The sequence below is a fragment of the Anopheles nili genome, chromosome 2, assembly GCF_943737925.1.
Source record: "Anopheles nili chromosome 2, idAnoNiliSN_F5_01, whole genome shotgun sequence".
Lineage (NCBI taxonomy): Eukaryota > Metazoa > Arthropoda > Insecta > Diptera > Culicidae > Anopheles > Anopheles nili.
The window spans coordinates 35,047,944-35,070,836 of NC_071291.1; the positions used below are offsets into that span (position 1 = coordinate 35,047,944).

Below are 22,893 nucleotides of genomic sequence, written 5' to 3' on the forward strand. Positions count from 1 at the left end.
TGGAACGCAGCGCACGGTCGCAGTTACAACTTTTTGAAGACTAAATGTCAAACGAAAATGGTTTTCTTTTTCGCGCACGTCGAGGGCACCACAAACGAAATAAAAAAAGAAAAAGGGTTCGCGGCATCGTGCTGATCGGAGCACGGAACGAAACCGGAACGAATTGGGACAATTTTATACCCCATTGAACGACAACAGTTGCAGGCGTTACAGGCGGATTTATTTGCGTAAAAACGGAACGAAACGGGTATGTGCTAAAGGAGCACATGAGACATTTAAAAAATAACGCCACAGTAAACGCATAAGAAGTGTGTTAAATATCCGTCATATGTTTGTATGTTTTACATGTAATATATTCGAAACGGCACGAAACCCAATACTGCTGATCGGCTCAGCAACATATCCGTAAATGGCCTGGATAAACCGCATAAAATAGCCCCGTTCGAACACGCGCACGTTTGGGAAAAGGCTCCGTTTCGTCGATAATAAATCCCGTCTCATGTGGCTCATTTCTTCCACCTTCCAAGCGCTGCCAAGTACGGCGGGATAAGAAAACCGGCTGCCGGTGTTACACACGTGACGTGAGGATTAATAAATTTCGCTAAAAATCCCACAATTTACGATCCGAAAACAAGCAAAACTGGACGACCGGACGGCATCTCCGATGTCGCTAATCCACCGCATGTTAGCAGGTTCGTCGCTTGCCCGCCTATTGAAGTCACTCGACCGCCCGCGACAGACTCGCGATTGTCGCCACAAAACGAAAGGCAGATGGCTAATGGAGAGAGAGAGAGATAGCCCCGAGAAACCACCCGGGCGATCTCGTGTCTGCCAAATCGCGTGACGAATAATGGGAATTGAATTAAAGTAGCGCGCCGTTAATTCGCTAACTAAGAACCACCAACGCAGCGTTCACAGGAAGAAAAAAAATATTGCTAACAAGACTTATCGTTGTACGACGGCGCGATACACAAATTTTGCCCACACGATTAATTTGGGAAGAATAATCGGCTAATTTATCGGTATCGTAAATTGCGGGCTTCCCTGCGAGTTGGATGGGAAAATTATGACAATTTTGCAGAACGAATCGGGATGAAACCATTCAATTTGTGACCATGATAGCGACGATTTCATAGTGAATCAGATTATGATTGAATGAAAGCTTTTAAGATTGTGTCAGTTGAGTTCGCTGCGCATATTTTTGCTAACCACGCCATCGTCCAAAATGACATTCAGGACACCAGTTCAGTGAAGGGAGGTAGGTGTAGAAAAAAATAAGAAAAAATTGCAAAAAATAATCAAAAAAAACCAAACATTTAATTTACTAATTGCTCAACTTGCGCATCAATGTACGCACATTGTCAGCAAAGGCACACACGAAAACCCGCTCCTCGTGACGGGTAATTCTAGATTTATTTCCAACATTCGCGCGACCTCGAGGAGACCAATAAAAACGGAACCAAGCGTCACTACTCTCCGGCTACCGCGTGCAGGTTTTCATTTCACTCTCGCTTCTGGCCAACCCACGGTACGCAAAAATCTTAACGGTGGGCAAATTAAAATTTTATACATCATAAAACGAACGGCCGGCATCGTTGGCGGTGGCCCACCGGATAGATAACGCGGCCATGTTTCGCACCCTTGCACGAGCGCAACACCGGGCTCAGTTTGTGGTGTGCAACAAAAAACAAACAGCCGGATCCTCGGGGTCGTCCGCAGATATCGGTATCGTGCCTGTGACACTTGACCAAAAGTGCAATCGCGGTGCAAACCGCACAACCCCTACCAAACTCACGCCCTCAGTGCGCCCGTGGTGCAGTAGGTCAAACATTAATTGCGAACGACTGCACAAAGTGAACGCAGCGCAATAAAACTGCGCCCGTGTCCCGTCGCAGCTTCCAGCCCTCGACCGTCGACCGTCGCCCGTCGAATCCGGTGCGCTCGTCAACTCCGTGAGCGGGCATGAGGAAATAAAATGCGAAATTAATTTTACCTCCATCTGCCATTCCCATTGCGCGTTCTTTCCCGGCAAGAACGAGCTGGGGGAGCATTGGGATGGGGCCGCTGGGGGAAAAAGGAGCAAGATAAACTGAGCCAACGTTCGCACCCTTCGGTCGCCCCAACGCCGATCGTAATTAACCGACACTAATCCACTCGCAATCGTGGAAGGATCATGTATCTCTCGCTCTCGCCCCGAACGCGCGCCACAAAAGTTCATCAGTCACCGAAACGAAGCTTCGCTTTTATGCAACGGGCAGAATTCGACACAAGGTCAGTGACGACCTAATTACGGCAACGATGACGATGACGACGACGACGACGAGCGGTGGGCTTTTGATTGGCGGGCAGAAGTTCAAAGGGATTTTGCCGCACAGGATCTCTCGCGCACGGTTGTCATTCCTGCAGGACCTATTAATGGTGTTTTCGGGCGGCCCCAAAAACGCCCGTCCACCGTGGGGAGGGCCAGCAGAGTGAGCGTGAGGTTGCTCCTCGCTTTGACAGGTTGATCGAGAGGTGTTAAAAGGACCAACCGAACCAATCGCCCGAAAGTGAAGTAATAAAGATATCGCTCGTTTTAATCACGGGGCGAGCATTCACTTTTTGCCTGCCCTACGATAATGTGGTTGTGAGGAGCGAAAGCGTGATATGAAAAAAAAAAAAACGGTGCCTCAACCACGGCAAGGCGTCAAGCGACGATAGTGCATCATGTTTCGATGCACTAGCGATCGATGGTGACGCTGGTGCATCGATAATGGTTGCACGATCGCCTTGAAACTCGTCTTGCTCATGGGAACCTGCGCTCTACTTTACGATCGATCAACTTCCTTTTCGCAAGGCATCTCTTGATCCGGTTGCAGTTAAGCCGACATTGTTCTAGTTGTGTTTGTAGCTGGGTGAAACAGATCCCCAAAACGGAACAACTTCAGAACTGTCACCCTGATGCCCGAGGCCACGTAAGCATGACAGATGGTGACAGTTCACCCGACGAAGGTGAGAAAAATAAGGATGAAAAAAGCGCGTTTTGGTGGCCCTCAACCATCCGGAAAGGGTTAAATTGAGCTGCGTAATTTAATTAAATTCCCCGCCCGGAACACAAGGGAAGGAAATCATTAAACTGCTTTATCGCTCACTCACCGCTGTCCATATCCGCTCGCTGGTGCAACAACGTGGTCCGATGGGCCACGGGTTGGTTGGTCGGTTCCTTTTGCGCCTGGCAGTGCGGACAGGCCTCGTTCCGGAACATGCACGAGTAGCACCGCTCGTGGCCGCAGGCGTCGATCAGCTTCCTTTTCTTGCCCTTATCGAACGGCATCTGACAGCTCGGACAGAGGGCGCCTCCGGTTTCGTTTTCCAGTATCTTACGAATCGCTGCCAAATCTGAAAGTATGAAAGCAAACCGAACGTGTGTTAGAGATGCAGCGAAAGAGAGCCCATATCCGCCGCTAGTCGATTGTCCTGCGGGCTATCTATCTATCGAGTGCGTGCCGAAACGAGCTCCAAACACAGGCTCCAGGCGGACAATTAAAGGGCCGTACGTCGAGCGCTCGAGCGGTGGTGCAGCGAGAAAAAAAGAAACAAAGGTCAATAAATTAATGACGCCTCATTTACTCCACCAAAAAAGGTGGAGAACGTGCTGTCCGGAAGACGACGCCCCACAATGGGCTGGTGTCTTTCGGAGGCCGGTCAAAGACTGACCTTAGAGACGCGGCGAACCCTTTGGGCAGGTTTCGGTTACTTCCTGGTTGGAACTGGGTCGACTCCCTTGGCGCTGCGCTGTTTCCCCGAGCCAGAAAGTGCTCGTTAAAATCGCTCCAATGCCATACGCCCTTTTTTACGTGCCAGCTGGCACGAAGCAAACAGCAAGCCAAGAGGGCAAGCCTGCCAGCCGACGAAGTCGAGCGAAAGCTCACCAAGCCCTAAACACCGAATCGACCCAACATCACTCACTGGCGGATCAGATCGAGGTCCCGTTTGTTTTCCCCGCATTTTCGCTCGGAACCAGCGCGCCATCACCAGGGCAGAACAATCGATTTCTCAAATTTGCAAATATTAATAACCAATGTCCCGCGGTTACGGCCCGCTCGCCTTAGCACAGGGCACCTGCTGTGTGTTGGCATGTTGACTCCAGCGGGAGGTCCCGACCGCTCCCGGCCGGGAAAAAAGGCCAAAAAGGCCGGAACCACCGGAGCCATTTGACAGGCGTTCGCCCCAACGAAGCGTTCACCAGCCGGTCGAAACATCCCCCCAGCTGAAGCTGATTTTCCCGCTATCCAGCTTTAGTTTTGCAACAAAGTTCGCGACAAAGTGAGCGCAATAAAAGCACCCCACCGGTCCGTGTCAGGTTCGGTTCCGATCGCATCTAGGTCTGGGCTGCTAACGCCTTTTTTCCCAGCCCCCCGGTCGGGATCAACGGGCACAGGCAGAACTTCGGGCTCGCATTCACCAAACTTCATCCACGGCTCCGCGGCAATAAATCATCAGCCAGTGCCACGCGTCGCGATCGAACCGCGGCCAGTGCACGATTTCTTCCGCGAATATATTTTGTCAGGCTTGAATGTAAACAACTTTCCTGCCCGCGTAGATCGATCGGTCGGATCAACCCTCGCCAATAAGGGTGAACCCGCAACAATAACGGTCCAGCATCGGTCCCACACCAGAAGTGGGTCAGTCAGACGGTCGAGCAGGCGCACCAGGACGAAAAACAAAGCGAACGAAAGAAAAAAAACAAACAAAATAATACAACCCCGGGACCGATCGCGCGATGCCCTCATCCGTTATTGATCGTCGTGTTGCTGACCTTTAGGGAGTGGGGTTTTCCACCCCTTACGACCCCCGCGTGCGTTGTTTTATTTTATGTTTCCAGCTCGCTCTTGCTCGCATTTGTGTGGTTGCTCCCGTGACAGGTTCTGCCCGCCTCGATCGGTTCTTTCCTGCAGGGCAAACGCGGGATTCTGCTGACCTGACTCAAACTGGCCGCTGCTGCTGGTAGGTTGCCGCCATGTTAGACGCCATCGAAGGAACCTTTGCGGGCAGAGTCGTACGGCGAGTCGAACTCATGCTGGGCATTGCGGAAGACGACTGCTGCTCGCAGTTCGGTTGTCAGCGTTTCGAAATTAACAACTGCTCGTTTGCGGCCGTACGACTAAACACTCACTCGTTCCAACGCGCACTGATCCGTGTTGCATTTGTTCGCATAAAATAGTTTCAAATCAAATCAATCATCTTGCCCGTGACGATCACGAAACGACCTGGGAAGCCTTTTTTCGTCTCGAGCAGCCAGCAAATGGAATTAGATTTCAATTAGCGGGAGATTAATTTCGGTCACGTTTATCCGCGGTTCGAGTGGTGCATGGCGCACTGCACCGGCCGCTTGAAAGCGCCACTAATAACGATATAATTCCGCGATCTCTATGCACCAACACGAGCCCATAACTCTCCCCGGGCAGGCAGTCTACAACATGCCTGCGCATGGCCCGTTTTCCACGAAGAATCGCAATGTCTAAGTGCCTCGCCTTGGCGTCGTGATCCGGGAGATACGCGGACCGCATCGAGCTAATCCAGCAATCCGGCTGGGGTGGTGAAAGAACTTTCCTAATCCGGTTCAGCTCAAACCAACAGGGAGTCCGGGACGTGCAAAACATACCGAACATAGTTCTCGCCTAATATCGTGACAGTGAAACGTGTTCGCGTCCGACCGCGGGCCAGTTACTGCGGGCAAGTTAATTCGATTGCTGTTTTCCCCGCCCGGTTTGGTCTCGGTCTGACATCGCGCCCCCAAGGTGGAATGTCTGAGAACACGAATTCTGTGTCCTGGAATGCTCGACGGATCGGATTGATCGAGTGGCAGCGTGCTCGATCGTCCTAACAGCCCGGACCGGGTCGCGGTGGTCGAATCGAAATGGCAAGCGCCCTCGGAGGAGTACTTCCTAGAAATGCTTTACAAATGATTTCCACCGCCCATCCTGAGTGTGGCGCTGTTTTATGAGGGCGCTTTCGTAGGCAGCAGTGCCATCGCCGTGTGCCACAAAGGGAGCTGTGTTTTTGTTTTGGCTCTCAACATAATTTATGATTGTCGCAGATAGCATCAGCTCAATAAATTGGCACCGCGACTGAGCACACCCTCTCGAGGCAGCGGGACAGATCCTTTCACCCCTCTAACGAGCAGCCGGTTCCGAACCGAGGCGGCGATTCGGCTAATTTGATTAGGGGTGGTGAAAGTCGTGCGGTTGGGCGGCCATAAAATTAGTCAAATGAAAATCAAACCAAATGAATTGGCTGCGATTGCCACCAGCGCCGAACTTGGGCCGTTCTTGGCTCGGTACGATATTTTACGATGCATCATTTTCGTCCGATCACCCAATTAATTACCGCGCATTTCTCCCAGGTGGCTCGCTGGGTTCGCAAGAGGATGCTCGAGGAACTAGAAATTTCTAAAACGCGGGACGAATAACCGCGATGGCGAAAATTAGATTGCCCTGGGTCGTAAAAGACACTTGCGGTTCTCCTCCAATTCACCGCATATGGTGAACTAAATTTGCAACGGCTCTTCCTTCGGTCCGGTCCGTGAAAGGCGTCACCGACGGATGCGGTTGGGCTTTATTTTAATCTGAACACCCCAACAGAGCGACCTCCATCCTGCAGCTCGATGTGGGAACGACCTGCGCAGCCTTATTTATGAGCCGGAGGACGAACGTTGTAAAATTTTGGCCCGACCGTCGTGAATGATGGCTATCAATTTATTCTGATCGATATCTTTTAACAAGCGACCGGACCGAACCGGGGAACTAGCGCTTTATCGTTGTTTTCGCATCATTAGAGGGTTCGGTTTATGTACGCGGAAGCTTATCGATGGTTGGATGGGTGAAACCGTTAGATTAAGGCTTTATTCGTTCAATAGTTGGAAAAAAAATTATCGTTTCCTCTGAATCTCGGGCGCAGCGTGAGCTTTAGGTTGGAAGCGTGTGTGATATATTTATGGCGATTATCTTGCGCTGAACCCTTTGAGCCTGATCAGCCACCTAACGTCACAAGCCTTTGCATAGCTGAGATAACAGCTTTAATTTTTTGGATCATTTCTAAGAGCGACTTTCAAAATGGGAGCTTTTTTATTACACTTTAACAGCACAAAATACAGCAACGTCTTTTTTTTGCACTTATCCCAAAACATAATAGACACCGATGCCCCAGCTTCATCCGAACAACCTCGACAGCGGCCAATTTAAAACGAATTTCCGCCAGCCCATCGAAAGCATTTGGCGCGGAATGCTGGTAAAACATTGACAACGTACCACGATCTTCCCATTAACAATTCAATCTGCCACGAGGGCTATTAGATAAAAATCTAAAATTCTAATCCACCAGCGCTAAGTACTATCGGTGAACAACATCCCATCTTATCGTTCGTCGGCGATTACCCAATTAAAATTTCTCACATACTACAATCTAAAGGCGCATTTCATTCTCCTGTCCTGCCTTCCGAAGCGTTTCACATCCTCCCTGTTTCTCCGCGAAGCACCGTGGCCCATCCGTGGCCATTATTGTTTAGCGTCGTCGCGCGGTTCATAAAGCAAGCGCTTGAAAAACCCCGTTCGGCAGTGGAGATAAAATACAACAGCTCACCTTTAGCATAATCGTGCCGTGTCGCTGTGTATCGCTTTTCATTTTTCCCTCCCACCAAGTCTCCCACACGCCGGCGAGTACCCCCGCGTGGTGGAAAATGTGATTTCAATCCCAAAGCAAGTCGTCGTCTTCGTCCAAACCGGCCAGTGAAATGCCAAACCGCGAGTGGCGCACAGGAACGGGCAGGAAAATCGTAAGCTAAATGCCAGCCACTTGTCGAGAAATTCATTGTTTTATCGCCTCTCGGGTTTCGTCTTAAATCACATTTTCAGCGCTGTAAAAGCGCGCTGCCAGTAAATGGGAAAGAAAAGATGCCAGATTAGCCGGCCACGGAAGGTGGAAGGGCGCGCAGAGGGCAGCCCGTTCCTGGAAGCGGTTAACCGGATGAACCGGCCGGACCGGATGACCGGAAGGCTGGAGACAGTCCCGCCGGGAGTCACCCCGCCGGTCGTGTGTCTGTGTTTAATTAAATTAAGCGAAAACCCCTTGCCGAAGAACGGCCACAGGGAATTAGGCCGCGACGGCTCACACGAGCGAGCGCCGTATTTGAAGGCTTGTACTAGGGAAGGCTTTTTTTTCGCGGTGTTTGCGTTTTCATTTTTTGCGCTGCGTTTCCTATCGGCCTAACGATCATCGCCGCATGCCAGCCGGCTTGGCCGGGAATGGCTACGAGCAATTTTTAGGGCATTTGGTCTACGGAATTGAGCAAACACAAAACAGAAACGCGCCACCGACAAACCCATCTTGTCGTCGCTCTCAACACTCTCCTGTCGTGTTGTTCAGTGTTGCTGTTGATTTTTTTTTTGGTATGTTTTGGGAAACAGGCTCACCAACGTTCCACCATCGCCAGACGATCGTTTCCCGATTCAGCGTCGCAGAGAGAAAACTGCCGCGCGATTTAGGTGCACGTTGACGCTAATCTTGAGCCATCTATCAAACCAACACCAGCGGAGGATTTATGCTATTTATATTTCTTAAGTCTCCCGGTTTCAACGGGCGATTCACAGCGCTCACCACGCCGGGCGTCGGGTTGGGCGGAAACCGTGGGCTTTCCCCTGAACGTAGCAAATTTATGTTTATGATGCCCGCGGCAAAATCCGCGAACGGAAGACAATTTGATGGACAATTTTACTGCCCGTGCGCGCCCGCCGTCGATGGATTAGGGCGCATTATTTCATCTGATCGTAGCTAGAGCTTGAGTTTTAGCAGAATGATGCACACAATCAACTTTTAGACACCATAAATACGAAACAGAATGCAAGTAGTGATGGATCGGGCAACGCATACCATTTGTCAAAGCTTTGTTATATCCTGATCCTGGTTCAGTCAATTAGCTTCACACGAATACGCTAAGAAGAGAGTGCGAGATTGCGAGTTTATCTTATTGGGTGAAGTAAATAAAAATGCGCCGTCAATAAATTAAAACCCATCGGCAATAAACTTTCTTCGATATAGTTTTCCTCGCTTCAAGAATCCACCACCCCGTGGTCGATTCATTTCGGCTCCAGGGCAAACGGTAATCAATCAAATTTCCAACCGGGAGTGTGAAAACTTGGCGGGCGATCATTAGTTTTATTAACTTACGGGCGTTTCCGGGTGCTCGCTGCTGGCGTGCGGTATCACGAACTCGAGCTGATACAAATCACCTGACAAATGGATGCTCTTGTTTGCTAATGTTGGCAAAAGCCGACCGGTACCACGACGCCCCCGGGGTGCACCCGGACAAATCAAATTATCCGATCCTGGTGCCGCGCGACCCGGGAAAGTGTCGTGGAAAGTTAGCGGTTGTTTTTTTTTATTCGTGCGCCGATATTTGCCTTACTGACAACCCGTTGGCGGACAGGAGCCAGGCACCTTTGCTGGTGCGCTTAGAGCGATCACGTAGCAGCAGCGGTTGTGCTGTCAGCATCGTTTCGCTCGAGTGAAGGTAAAGGAAAGCAAAAACCACCCCGGCATAAGGGTTTTGCCAGCCTAAATCCACCGTTACGAATGGAATGGGCGCAATGGAAAGCGGCGTAATTCAATAGGGCAAATAAAATAATGCCGTCCCTATTTATTCCACCATCGCCACCTAATGGGCACCATCGCTCGATAGTTGACCACCCCTGAAGTGTTGCAGCTTTTGATCGACGCGAAAAGCCCTTCAGATTTGAGTCGGTAAAGCCCACGAGCGCGAGAGCACGCGACGATGCGGGTGCAGCTTCATAAAAAAAGGTCAGTTTTCGATGTAATTCACACGTTCGTGCTCCAGTAGAGTGTCTCGGATCGTGAAATTCGATGACGACAGTCAATGTCAAGTTATTACTTAACGCGGGAATGGCGGTGCCGGTAAGAAAACAGTCTTTTGCTCGATCGCGACCGACCGCGCACGCATATAGCCTGAAGCGCAAGTCAAAGTCACCGAGTGGACCACATCAAGGTCTCTGGACCGACTCTCGAGAGCGTCAGGTGAGAGGAAGAGATAGGCTGAAATTATTATCATATCCGTTCCCGCCATCTATCATGCCAGCGCGCAATCGAGCCGATCCCACGGTATTTCAGCGAGCGGGTGACGAGCAAACAAAAAAAAAAAAGAAGCACAAAACAAACAAACCGGCGATCAACTGGCATTATAAACAAATTTAAAACAATCAATTAACAAGGACACCGGTATGCTCACGCGGCATAGCGCAACCTGACCTTCCGTTCCATTCTTTCGCTTTACGGGCCAGAATTGGAAGCTCGCCGAGCGCGAAGGAACCGTGATTGATAAAGCGACCGATTTATGATAAAATTTTATGGTGCTCGAGCACCACAGAGAAGGACACCACTAGCTGGGTGATGGCGAGACGCAAATACCTTAAGTTATGAATGTGCACCAACGGTTTCGGTACGAGGAAACAGTTTTGAAGCGAAAAACTTCAATGCTGGATGAAGCGAGAAACCCGCCGAAAGCAAGGCTAACCGAATGACGGTGCAGGACACGTTGCTGCGTGTGGCATTCCCACGCTTCCCATGGTACCCGTATCGGTCGGAATGCTTCTTCGAATGAGCTTAATGTCCTTTTTTTTCTCGCGCTGCCAACACACACACTCACGAGGGAAAAAAAGCGTTACACAAAAAGTAGATTGCCAATCGTCGTGCAAGTGATTAAACTGTGGCATTCTTTGGCTTCTGTTATTCATGATCCGCATAAATTATGCATCGGCGGTTTGGCGAATGGCTAATTGTTTGCTCCCTACGGTGGTTCTGGTGCGGGAAATCCGTGCAACGCGATAAAAGTGAAACTAATTTCCAGCTAGCTTCCCGCCCGGAAGGACGGAAACGTTCGGTGAAAGAAATCCTGCAACAAACCAGCCATCCTACCAGCCATCCTACCGGCACACACTCCTAAGCTCGCTAACTAACTTAACAGCGAGCTAACGAACGAAACCGCCCGGACGAAGCGAACGAACGCGCATGCGCATACGATATGTGCAAAGTCAAGGGCCCGGAGAATGGTGCTTTGGCCAATAAATTTCCAAGATTTATTTGACAGTGCAGCATAAACTTTCGTTGTTTCGGGTTGGCCAATTTTTCCCTCCCCGGGTTTGCGGTGCTTCGAAAACGTTCACTTTTTTTTGCCCTCCCATTCCCGACACCGAATCGCACGGCACGGATCGTTGCACCGTTGCGCCGTTGAAGCAGGAAGCTTTGCGTTGAAGCCTTGAGCCTAAGCGGAAAGCAAGCACAGACAGGCAGGCAACAAACTTTCCATGGATGGTTCTCTCGTTATGATCGGTCCGTTCAAGAAGCACCCGCGAGTGGAAAGAAACGTAGAAAGCTTCACGCCATCACCACACTCGGTGGTGCCCTATTCCTCCTTGAATTCCGACCGCTTGGGGAGCTTTTTTGTTATTAATTTTACTTACCCTCTTTTGGCATTTACGAGCAACTTGAGCTCGGAAGGATAATGTTTTTTTTGAGATTCTTTTTCTCACCTCAACCCGGTGAGTCGCCTATAATACACACCCGCCTTGAAATGGATTGCCTCGAACCGGAGAATGGCCACCGACGAGGCAGAACCGTGTCCGCAGGGAAACCGATCGTTTTGTGGAAAAGTTATGCAGAAATTTTGTCCATTCCGGTCCACGCAAAAATGCCGCCGAAACCAATCCATTCGGATCGCCTCCACTGGTGGGGTGTTGTAACGATTCGCGCACTTACCCGCAGCGAGCGAGCTATTCAACGGCGTTTGGATGCGCGCTTTCCGTCTTCATGTGCCAGCAGTTTCATTTCCTTCCCGTCGGATCTCCGACGACAAACAGTACCCCTTCGGTTGCAGAATGGAAGGAATTTTGCCCTCGCCAGTTATTTACAACGTAAGCCCCATGCGCAAGCCAACACGGTAAACTAACATTTTAACCTTTCCTTCTGGCGTTCCTCGCCGGTTAAGATGGTGCGCGCCATTTCGTTGGCGGCGAAAGGCATCGAAGAACCACCGGTTGGAACAATGATTCGTGTTTTTCGAAGCGTGAAAATGAATTCCTCCGTCTGGCGATTCCGGCGCACCGACGATGAAGCCGATGGGAGGGAAAACGCGTCGCGTCGAGAGTGGAATAAAATGTAAGCGCAACTCGAGAAGCGCACTCGAGAAGCGCACTCGCGCTGCAACCCCAATGTGCGGGATGAGGAAAATCATTTTTATCATAAGCCCTTCGACTTCGACACACGGTTGAGGTAAGGGGGCCCCGGCAAGATGGTGAAGAAATTGCGAAGAGCTCAAAACGCCAACCCCACCGTTCCCGGTTGCTATTTTATTTTGTTGCGAAAAAATCACCCCCACGGGAAGGCGCGCCGCGGCATAATTTGGCGGGAAAAGCGCACGGTGCGCGGCAATCGAGATTAACCGTACCCGATACGGAGAAATTGAATGAAACTCCTCATTGCGCGATTGCTTCGCGACCGAGACCGCCACCGTCCTGGAACACGGTTTGCGCAGGCGCGCTTTGCACCATCCAATTTGGAAACGGCTTCGGTCGAGTGGACGAGCAATGGAGCCGTTTTGCGCGCAAAACAAAAATATCATCATCCTGCCGTCTCTATTCACGATGCGATTTCGTGTCTCCCTTATTTTTGCTGGTTTTCCTCTTGCATAAATCCAGTTTCTCGTTGCAATGCAGCAGCCATGTTGCACACTGTTGTGTCTCGAGCAAAAGGCCGCCTCTTCGCTCCGTGTCAGGCGGGATTAGGTCGAGAGCTGCAAATGCGCTCGATATCATCACAGAGCCGACCCTAACCGGCAGAACCAGGCGGGTTCGGGTTAAATGTTACGAGAAAATTTCGATCTCGATTAGCCACGTCGTTTCGGTGTAGTGGCAGGGGAGTCATTAATCGCCACGGCGATTGATTATGATGGAGAAGCAACCGGGAGGAGGCACAGAAAAAATGTAGATCCAGCTTCGGTGGGCCTGCCAATGACCGGTTGGAGGATCGAACGAAAGGGCTTTACGGTGACGGTGGTGGTTGGTCAATCCCGGTGCTATTGCGAGCTGAGGGGCGCACTTATCATGAAAGGGCAATCGCTGCTGACGCGGTGGCCGATGGAATTTGAAGGAAAAATAGAGTTATAAAAAAGCTTTCAACCCGTCGGTTGTGCAAGCGCGTCCGAATCGTCTAAGCCGATGCTGCAGCAGGGAGAAATTCACTTTTCATTTTACATTTGCATCATCGACGGGTTTCGACATGCAGCGGTGAGAGATGGAAGTCGTTGTGTTGCAATACTGATATGAAGGACTTGGAACGGATGGAAACGTATCGGTTTGTTGAATTATTTCGACATTCCAATGCATTACGAGCCTTATATATGATTTTAATGAAAGCAATTCTATGTACATAAAAATGTGAAGCTATTTCTTCATCGTTGACCCGTTCGACGTTGAAACTATACTTTCGTAACACTTTTATTTGCAGCATTTAATGCTGACGACGATTTGACAGGCCCCAGGTTAACTGAAACAAATAGTACCTATCGTTATCTGTACCGTAAGCACTCCTTCGCGGGCCCATTCGCGCACCACGATAAAGGGACAGAAAAGTGAAGCCAATTAATCTAAGAAACGACTTCACCTCGGTTCCAAATAACCACCGTTGTCACTTTGGCGCTCGTTTCTAATTACGCTTTCGCTGAGCAAGCCAACAATGCGCCCATACGTTGCTGGCGCGGTACGTGGAACGCAAACGAACACGCCAGCGAAAATCATCGGCCGGTTGATAATTACCGATGATAAGTTCAAATTTCTGCGGCATCCATTAAAGGGCTCTGGTGGATGAAACGAACGCGCCCCGTGGGTTCGCGGGTTTTTCGCGGGGTAAAAGTCACACGGCGACTTAACTTGAAAGTGAAATGGATCAAAACCGACCCGATCGCGGGCCCTCCGATGTTAAATGGGTTTGGAAAGGCAATTTGTCTGCGAGTGTGAGTGCCGTCGCAGGTCGGAAGGGAAATGACGAGAACGAACGAAATGCCAACGGGCTGAGACCGTGCGAAAAGGGGGCCTCGTATTTTTTCTCCCTCTCTCTCTCCCTTTAGCCAACGATTGCACGGTCGGGGAAAGTCGGGAGAGTTTTCTTAATCACGCCGATTACTTAACGCTAAAGCGATCTTGCACCTCGCTCCCGCTCCGAAAGCCGCCGTCCGCTTCGGCCAACGAAAAGCAAAGGAAAAAGCTTTTCCGCCGCTGTGCATGGCAAATTGCTGCCCACATTTATCACGTTTTCCAATTAGATGTTACGGTTGACGTCGGGTCGGGAAAGCGAGCACTGGTACTAAGTTATTTTTCCTACCAAGCCGTATCTCACGGTAACATCAAACATGTTGCGAACATAACTCACCCCTTTCGTACGTTATGCTGCATCAAATAACACAACAAATCAGACCCCCAGAGACAATGCCGTAATAACTCCCGAGTGCATTATCTTACAGATGCAGACAAATGAAACAACGCACGACAGCAACAACAACAACGACGACGCAATACTGCTGCACACACATATTTGCCACGGGCGACACCGGTGCAGCATAAATATATGCGCCGATATTCGCCGTAAAGAAACCGAAAGTAAACATTTCCCATTCCGCAGTGAGGCGGCACCCGTAAACAAACGAAAGGGTCCCTCTCTCAGCGCCACCATCAGCGCGAAGGAAAGACAATATCGAATCGCATCGAACCACCGGCCGCCGAGACGCCGTTCGGTGAAAAATGGAAAATGTAAACAGCCCGAACCGTTTATCATAATTTAAATAAAGCACGCACCCCACCGCCACCTTTCGCCGGCCGCTCGGGGATCGTCTGTTAGAAGAGAGCCCGATAGAGCATAAGAAATATGTTTGCTGGCTGCCGATCGCGGTGCTACTGCCGTCTCCCGGTCAGCTTTAGCCATAAATCAATCTCGGCCCAAGCCCGGCTTGGGAACGCCGATGCAATCATCCCGACGGGCCTATTTTCCCTTATTTTCTACTTTTTTGCTCTCCTCCCTCACCGGGACAAGGCACGCTGAAGCTAATGCCACCCATTTGCAATAAGGGGCACCCCATCAAGCAATGGCGGGAGTTTGTAAAGTGTCCATTCACCGAACGGCACGCATTTATCATTATGATCACCAGGATCCGTTCGCCGTTGTCGCCGGCGTGTCACGGGTGGTCCGAAATGGGCGGCTTCCGCAGCCGTGCGTCCAAAAACCACGAACATTCGATGCCAAAATGGCGCTTGATAGGGCCGCGCCCTACAGACTCAGACGTTACGGCGGGTGGATTAGACGGCGCAGCTAATTTGATCTCACGAACGACAGCCCCGAGGAGAGGCCAAAGCCATTTTATTGTCCACATCGCGAGCTCGCAGGCAGACGAAATAAGCGGCCCATTCTGGCGGTCAGGAGCATTAGCTGAAATTTGTCGTGAAACGCTTGACCCACATACGCCACCCAGCGTAAACGGCGTCACGTCACTGCACCCCCTGATCGAAGGGTTGGTCCGGGGTGGAAAAATAACATGCGCTGCTCATTTGGGACCAGGTTTACGACGCACCTTGCACCGAGGCTCATAAACGTTGGCAGGTTGAGTTCAAAGGGGGCTCAGGAAATGCTGATGAGAAGCGAACCCCGCATAAACCAGCACACGACGAATGGCTACGGGTTGGGAATGAAAATCGTACGTTTTTGCTTCATCCCTTGTAGCTGCACCGTCGCCACAATTTACAAACAAATGTAAATCATTCCAAATGGCATTCAAACGGCTCCAGCTGGGGGCAGTTATGAATGAAAACCAATCGATAGGGCACAAATACACACCGCTTCGGAAGGAGGTACCTTTCGCTTTTTCCCGACGGGCACGAATTTAGGTGCGCTCAGGAGCGTATAATCTGCGACCGTTTGGCAATTAACAATTATGGTCCAGCTTGCGAATGATGAGTGTATTTAATGTGGTCCTAACGAACGCGAACCAAGCGAATGGAAGTCCTTCGAGCACCTCGGCAACTCTTTCCAGCGTCAACTCTAACTTGCACCGACAACATCAAGGTGCCACCCCGCTAGATCACGGCTAGGCATCGTATCGCCCTCGCGACCGAAGGTTGATTTGCAGATCTCGTTTTGCGAGCGACAAGCCCTTGCGTGGCTCGGCGTGGTATTAGTGCGACCCGTGGCTACTAACAGGATCGACAGTGACAGTGGCCACGATCCGGTTGCTCGTTGGTAAGGCTAGACAAGTTGGCAGTTCACTCGATCGGTTGATCTACCGGCGGACTACTCTCGGTTCTCAAGCTCAGGCCCTTCTCGATTACTGCCACGCCGAAGTGCGCTTGCTTACCGAGCCGCACAATGATCTCCCAGAAGGTTTGGACCTCTTCTCGGGCAACTGGCAAAGACCGGAGTCGCGTTCGATGCTGGAATCGTGCACGTTTTGCTGGCGGCTCTGGCAAGCGTGTCCAATTTGTGACACCGGAGAGGGCCGACCAGCGTCGTGTGGCTTCTGTTGCCTTTCGGCTTGTCGGTTCGCTCGAGCGCGGCTCATCGATCATCGCTAGAAGAAATCTATCGCAACGCCGTGGTGTCCTGGCTGCTGGAGCCGCACCGTGCACGATCGGCTCTGTTTAACCTTTTCCAAGGGCCGGCCATATTAATGGATGAAAAAAAAACCGGCAACTGTCTGTAGGATCGTCGCGGGTCGTCCGCGGTACTCGCAGTCGCAAAAATCAACCACCGCACGGCTCTGGTGGTAAAACGATGAAAAGAAATATCAATTACGTTTCCGACCTAAATTTGGCACGCATTCAATCACGTCAAAACTCCGGGCATGGACTTTTCCACCCAGCCCAGTCGGTGGGTTTCGGCGACAACGCGCGTAATGTGGACGAGATTCATTGATAGTCGTGCTGCTAATGGCACGGCTAACGCCAGGCGAAGTGTGTTCATTCACCAAACGGCTGCCCACCAATCGGGGAGGAAAGTGAGAGGGATTTGATGTAGCGGCCTTTTTTTTTGTATGCACCACGCTACCTCAAAACGTGAGCCACGCTGCACACGAACGTCCAATGCGTCGGGTCCGTACGGAGGCATGGCATGATGTAACGTTGCACCACGAGTTAAGCTCGATGTAACGCCAGAGCTCGCAAAATCGATCGCCGTGGGGGCGCTGGCGATAAACGCTGCAACTGAATGCAACCGACATTAGCCCGGTTTGGCGAGCGTGCAGAGCTACAAAACTGTGGTTTAAAATAAAGCGAAACAAAACTGCAATCTTCGTTGGTAGGTCCGTGCGTTAGAAGCGCGAAAATTAGATTTCCATCGTGATCGTGATCACATTAGCCCTTCGATCTGTAGGGTCGGATCGATGCTACCCATCGCGACCTGGCGTGTACGTTACACGAGTGAGTAAGTGCACTTTTTATGCTGATGGTTTGATGATGCAACGTTTGTAAGACGCTCGGAAAAGAACACCAAAAACCCCCGGAAGGTGAAGAGAGCAAATGGGCAAGCACACGCTTTAAACGGAGGTGCTAAATGGCCCGAATTGTAGCGAATGGAGGTCACGGCTCCTGCTTTCTCACCTGCCATTTGCGCCACCGTTCCGACGTAGGTCTTTGGCACCCCGCATCCGTGTGTGGCGTCAGCATTCCACCGCTCGGCTCGGCTGGACGGTTTATGAATGAAACTCCTTGCCGCACCGAGAAACCATAAAAACCGGGCTTATATTTGTCAATGAACCGCACGCCGCGCAGAAACCCGCTAAGTACGGTAAGTACGACTTGGCGAAACCGTTTTGCAGCCTCGTCCGGCCCCAAATCTCGCGTGGGCAGACTTTTACGAGTACGGTGACGAACGCCGTCCTGCGGTACTACGGTGTAGACCTGTCCCGGGGATCTGGCATCTGAAGGAAGCAATCTTGGAAGGAGTAGGGTGCGATTGGCGCGATGAAATGCAACGCCGTCTGGTGGATGTAGATTTTGTCGCCCTCGCTCGTCGTTTCTTCCAGCGCGAACATGACGCCGATTGGCCGGAGAAGCCGCAAGCGAAAAGAAGATAACGCCGGCTAATAACCAGTAAGTATTGCAATTTATTATTGTACGTTGTGCAATTGACATAAGCGCGGTGTAGGCGGTACAGCCACCTCCGCGAGTCCGGCCACGGTTCGGCCACATTTAATGGGTTGTGGTAGGCCGAGGAAAAAAATCTGAACATTCTCGGACAACCGAAAGTGCCCTGCAGTCGGCCATTGCGTGGTTTGAAGCTTACTCCAGAACCGAACGAAAGAGAGAACCAATTACGAGATGCTTAATTTACACAAAGATTCGATGCATTGTCATTTAATTTTGAATGGAATCGGATTAAGCCGTGCACACATACCGTGAAGAATCTGACGCATGGTAAATACTTTTACCGGAGATGTAGTTTTTATATATCACGGCATTTTGAGGTTTCTTATGAGCCAATTTTTTTGAGGTTATGTCGAAATTATTTTAGGTAACAAAACATTCAAATTTCTTCTCAAATGTACCCGTAAAATTGAGACTGCTATACCTTCTCAATAATTTCCAACCCCCAAGAAGCTATTATCAAACGGGTGTGAAATTTATTTGACTAAAAACGCATTACTCAGCTCAATCAACCCTTATGTCTGGCTTTCCGATGCATCCGATTTAAAGCATACTACCGACGTGTCAGTTGTTTCCATTCACATTATGCCTTTAATACGATTCATTTATTTTTTCTCGCGCACCACCACTAATGGAACGCTTGAGGCACCGTCAGTTGTCGCCCTAATCAACACTTTATGATCGTCGGCTGATCGCGCGACCATGCCCGCGTGCATCACAATTATTGCGGAAATGCGACCAACCAACCAAGTGTGCGCGAAATTTTCCGCACCAGCTCCCTTCACACGATGGCCATCTTAATCGGACTCGTTTGGCCCGTACGGGGCTTTAAATCGAGCAACCAAGCCGGTAAGTGTCCACCGGGAAACCGGGAAGGACCGTTCGCGTACTCGCCTACGCAATAATCGCGTGCGCGAACGCCCTATCGTGGCCCGGTTCAAAATCACACCATGGTGCCGTCGTCATTCGAACGGCGAACGGAAGAAGCTAGTAAAAATTAAAGACCGGCTCTCTCCACATGCTGCAATCGTGTGGTGCGCGAAACCAACCCAGTCCCAGTCGACCCTTTGCGTATCGTCTCAACGCGCCAGGACTCGCGGATGTGGGAGGCAGTATCATAATAAGCCGTGCATTGCCGTAGAAGCACGACGGAAGCGGTAGAAAGAGAAAGAGAGAGAATGTACCTACGCCCACGGATGCGGCAGTACGCTGCAAATTGAATTTGCACCAAGCCACAGGCGCGACAGAAAGCGCCCTCGACCTGCAGTAGAGACGCTTGTCGCGATCGCGCATCTCCTTGGCACGATCGCCGAGCCCACTTTGCACCGTAGGAGGAAATTAAACCGGAATGCCTACTGGGGAACGGAGACTGCCGAAGGGATGCCGGGAAAACTCACGTCACGGCAAGAATATCTGCATGATGTCGTCGTCCCACTGGCAGCGTCATAATGGCCGTAATTGAACCCCGGCTGAGGATCGCTACAGCGGATGTGCTGAGTGAGAAATGAGAACGGGCGTCCATGGTCCGGTGTCGATGTCGAAAGCTTGGCTAGCGCAAGCGACGACGATTTGAATCTGGACGTCACCTAGCGATTCGGTTTTGTGCCAACACACCGGAAAAAGCACCTCGACATGCAACCACGTCATACCACGTCACTCGTCGACTAGAGATTGAACAAATTTGAGAAGAAGTCGCCCCGTCGTGCCACATCGCCAACAACCTGCACCGTGGGATCGTGGGACGATCAAATAAAATATGATCGAATGAGAGAAAGAGAGAGAGCGAAAGAAACAGGCATACACAAGAGACATCGATGCTTCTGCCTGCAGGATCAAGCCACGGCTATCAGCGGTTGGCGCACAAATAAACAAATTTATTGAGCGATAACTCAATTTTACTATTTACCATCCGTCAACAGTCCACGCTTGGGAACGTGCTTTACGCTCGTTTGCGGCCGAGGAAGCAAATAAAATGACATAAAATTCGAAAGCGATTTCCCTTTCGATGCACTGCCGGCAGGGAATTTAAAAGTTCCCTCAAAAAGGCAGAGGGAAAAGTTTGTTCGATAGCGAGCAAACACAGAAGGAGCAGCTCACCAAATTTGTCCATTTGATTTAGCTACCAAAGTTCACGCCGGGTAGCCGTGAACTTTAGCGAATGTTTGCCGGTATTCTTTTCTTTTTTTTTTTGTTTAAGAAAGTGATTACACTTGGCGGCGGACGTAGGCAATAAATAAAATAGCTCTCACACAAACAAATGGGTGGGCCAACAAGCCCAAGGAAAGTGCAGTCAAAGCAAAATGCCTTGATGGCTCAAAGCAAATGCCATGCTTCGAGCGGTTGCGTTGATTTTATTGTGCCTAGCCTAGGACCACTATCAAACCCCCATCGCGAAGGCGCGGTATTGTGCTAATTGAGGTCAGTGGTTCAGTGTCAGAGCTGTGCTGTTAGAAGAAACTGCTCGTTTTGCACGTGCAAAGCATTTGCATTAACTAGAATGGAACTTCCCGGTAGCGATCGTTCGCAAGTTAGAGTGTACAATTATATGGTTAGGATTTAGCAGGATAATTTTTTTTTGCTGCATTAAAAACAACCAGTACCATGTTAATGACTCAACTCCCATGTTTTGCGATGGTACATGAATTTGTTTACACATTGTGAAACAAACGGTAGCTGTGGAATAAATAACCCGGTGCAAAAAAAAAACGCACTATAAAAACGCAGTTAAATGCTCGGTGTAAAAACCCCGCGATAAACCGCGATGGAAAATAATTGAGTTAAACCGATTTGTTGCTGAAACGATTACGTCCCGCATTTAATAGTGACCAGTTGGTCGAGTTGTCACGACTTACAAGAAAGTGCTACAACGTTTCCAGTCAATCTGGAGCTCGCCCTCCGAAGCGATTAGGCCACCAACAGATTCGAACATAAAATTTTCCAATTAAACGATTAATAAAAACCGACGGCCAGCGCTACTGCCGCAGATAATTAGTTGATTATTGGACCCTGATTACGGCCCGACGGTGTCGCAAAACGGTTTGCCAGTTACTTTGGAGCACCCTTCACGATCAACGATCGTGCTCGATCGCTGCACGAGCTGCACCGGCCAATCTCCCAACGTGGTATCGTGCAAAAATGAGCTGCCCTCGGTGAAGGTTCTGTTTTCTCTCGCAACCCGCCCAACACCGACCCCATCGGGATACGTTCAATGAAACACCGAGGCTAACAATACAGCGGCTGAGCTATCGCGAAATTAGGATCAATTTCCTTTTCGTGACACAATGATTCAAGCACGACAAACGGGGTGGCCTTTTTTCGCCCCCTGTTCGCTATCACGTTGTCCGTTCGAGGTTGTTGTAAACTTGAAGAAAATCGATCTGCTATCTCCCCGTCGGTTCGAAGCCAGTGGTCGATTTTCTTCCGGGTTTCGTTACGACCGATCAACCGTTGATCATAGAAACGAATCCGATAAGCCTTATCGCGCGTGTCGATCATCGATCTCGTGCTTGGTAAAAGCTCAACCTATGCGGGACTAAACCGTCAGAGTTTGAAGCGAAAGCGATCCCATTTCGGCTGATCCTTATCCACCAGCTTGTCACATGCCGTTATCGTCGGCAAAGAGCGCGCTCGGGGAAGAGGCAAATTAAATTGTAAAACATTGTGTCACCACATTAAATGTGCGCTGATCGCTCAACACGAGACGGGCGTCCACCGAATCCGTCCGCCGGTCAACGGAAGCCAACCGACATTCCGCAATGGACCCGTTTGATAGGCGCGATCGCGATCGGGTTAATAGCAGCGCTTATCTGTCGTGCAGCATCTCGTTATGTTTGTTCCATCGCGCGGGCCAGCTGGCTGTGGGATCAAACGAGCGCGCTTTTTCCGCTGAACAATGCCACCAGTCACGTGGCACCACTTTTACACGCGCGGAATGGCTGGCAGTAATGTGCGCCGGTGCGTTAATTCCACCCCATTTCGAACGGTGGCAGAGGGTGCGATTTGGTTTTATTGGTCTCATAAAGCCAACATCAACACGACGCATGAGACTCGTGCTGATAGCGGGTTAGCGAATCGTCTCGGACTGGTTTCACGGTCAGCGAAGGGGCGAAGGAGAGTGTGGACCAAATCAATTAAACGACACGATAAAAAAAAACATTACCCGTAAAGGGTAAACTCGAGTCGGGTGTCATCGAAATTGCTACATTGGCAGGAGAAATCATAAAATGTGTGGCTGCAGATGCTCATTCAAATCACTGCCATTAACAGAGCGTGTATCTGTTTGGGTTTACGGATGAAAATATACATTTTGCGCTATATTTTCCTGTGCGGAATAAATATTAAACTGCGCAATATGTAACATTTTAAAACATACCGTATAAACTGTTCCATACTCTAGGAGATGCAATAGTTTTTTTGAGCTGCCAAAGCACCAACATGGCGGATTGTGTGAGCAAACCCGGCAAAGAACCACCCCTAAAACCCACCGACGATAATGTTGTCGGATGGTGAGATTTACAATGCATGGGGATCGCATGTGCGTGTGGCGAGATAAGATAAGCTGAACGTGGCCATTTCAAGCATCGCCCCAACATCGCCTTCACGCTGAACAAGCCCTCGTTTCACCACCCAGGATTGTGGTCTGCCTCGCCAGTGGGGTTAAACG

At 50.3% G+C, this 22,893-nt stretch overlaps 1 protein-coding gene across 1 annotated transcript in view; it reads right to left on the bottom strand.

Moving 5' to 3' along the window:
• Positions 1 to 22,893, bottom strand: part of LOC128721349 (protein TANC2) — a 101,049-nt gene that overhangs the window by 19,514 nt on the left and 58,642 nt on the right. Inside the window, exon 2 of the mRNA XM_053815093.1 lies at positions 3,136 to 3,378. Within this exon, the coding sequence (XP_053671068.1) occupies positions 3,136 to 3,378 (243 nt within the window). The remainder of the gene's footprint in view (positions 1 to 3,135; positions 3,379 to 22,893) is intronic.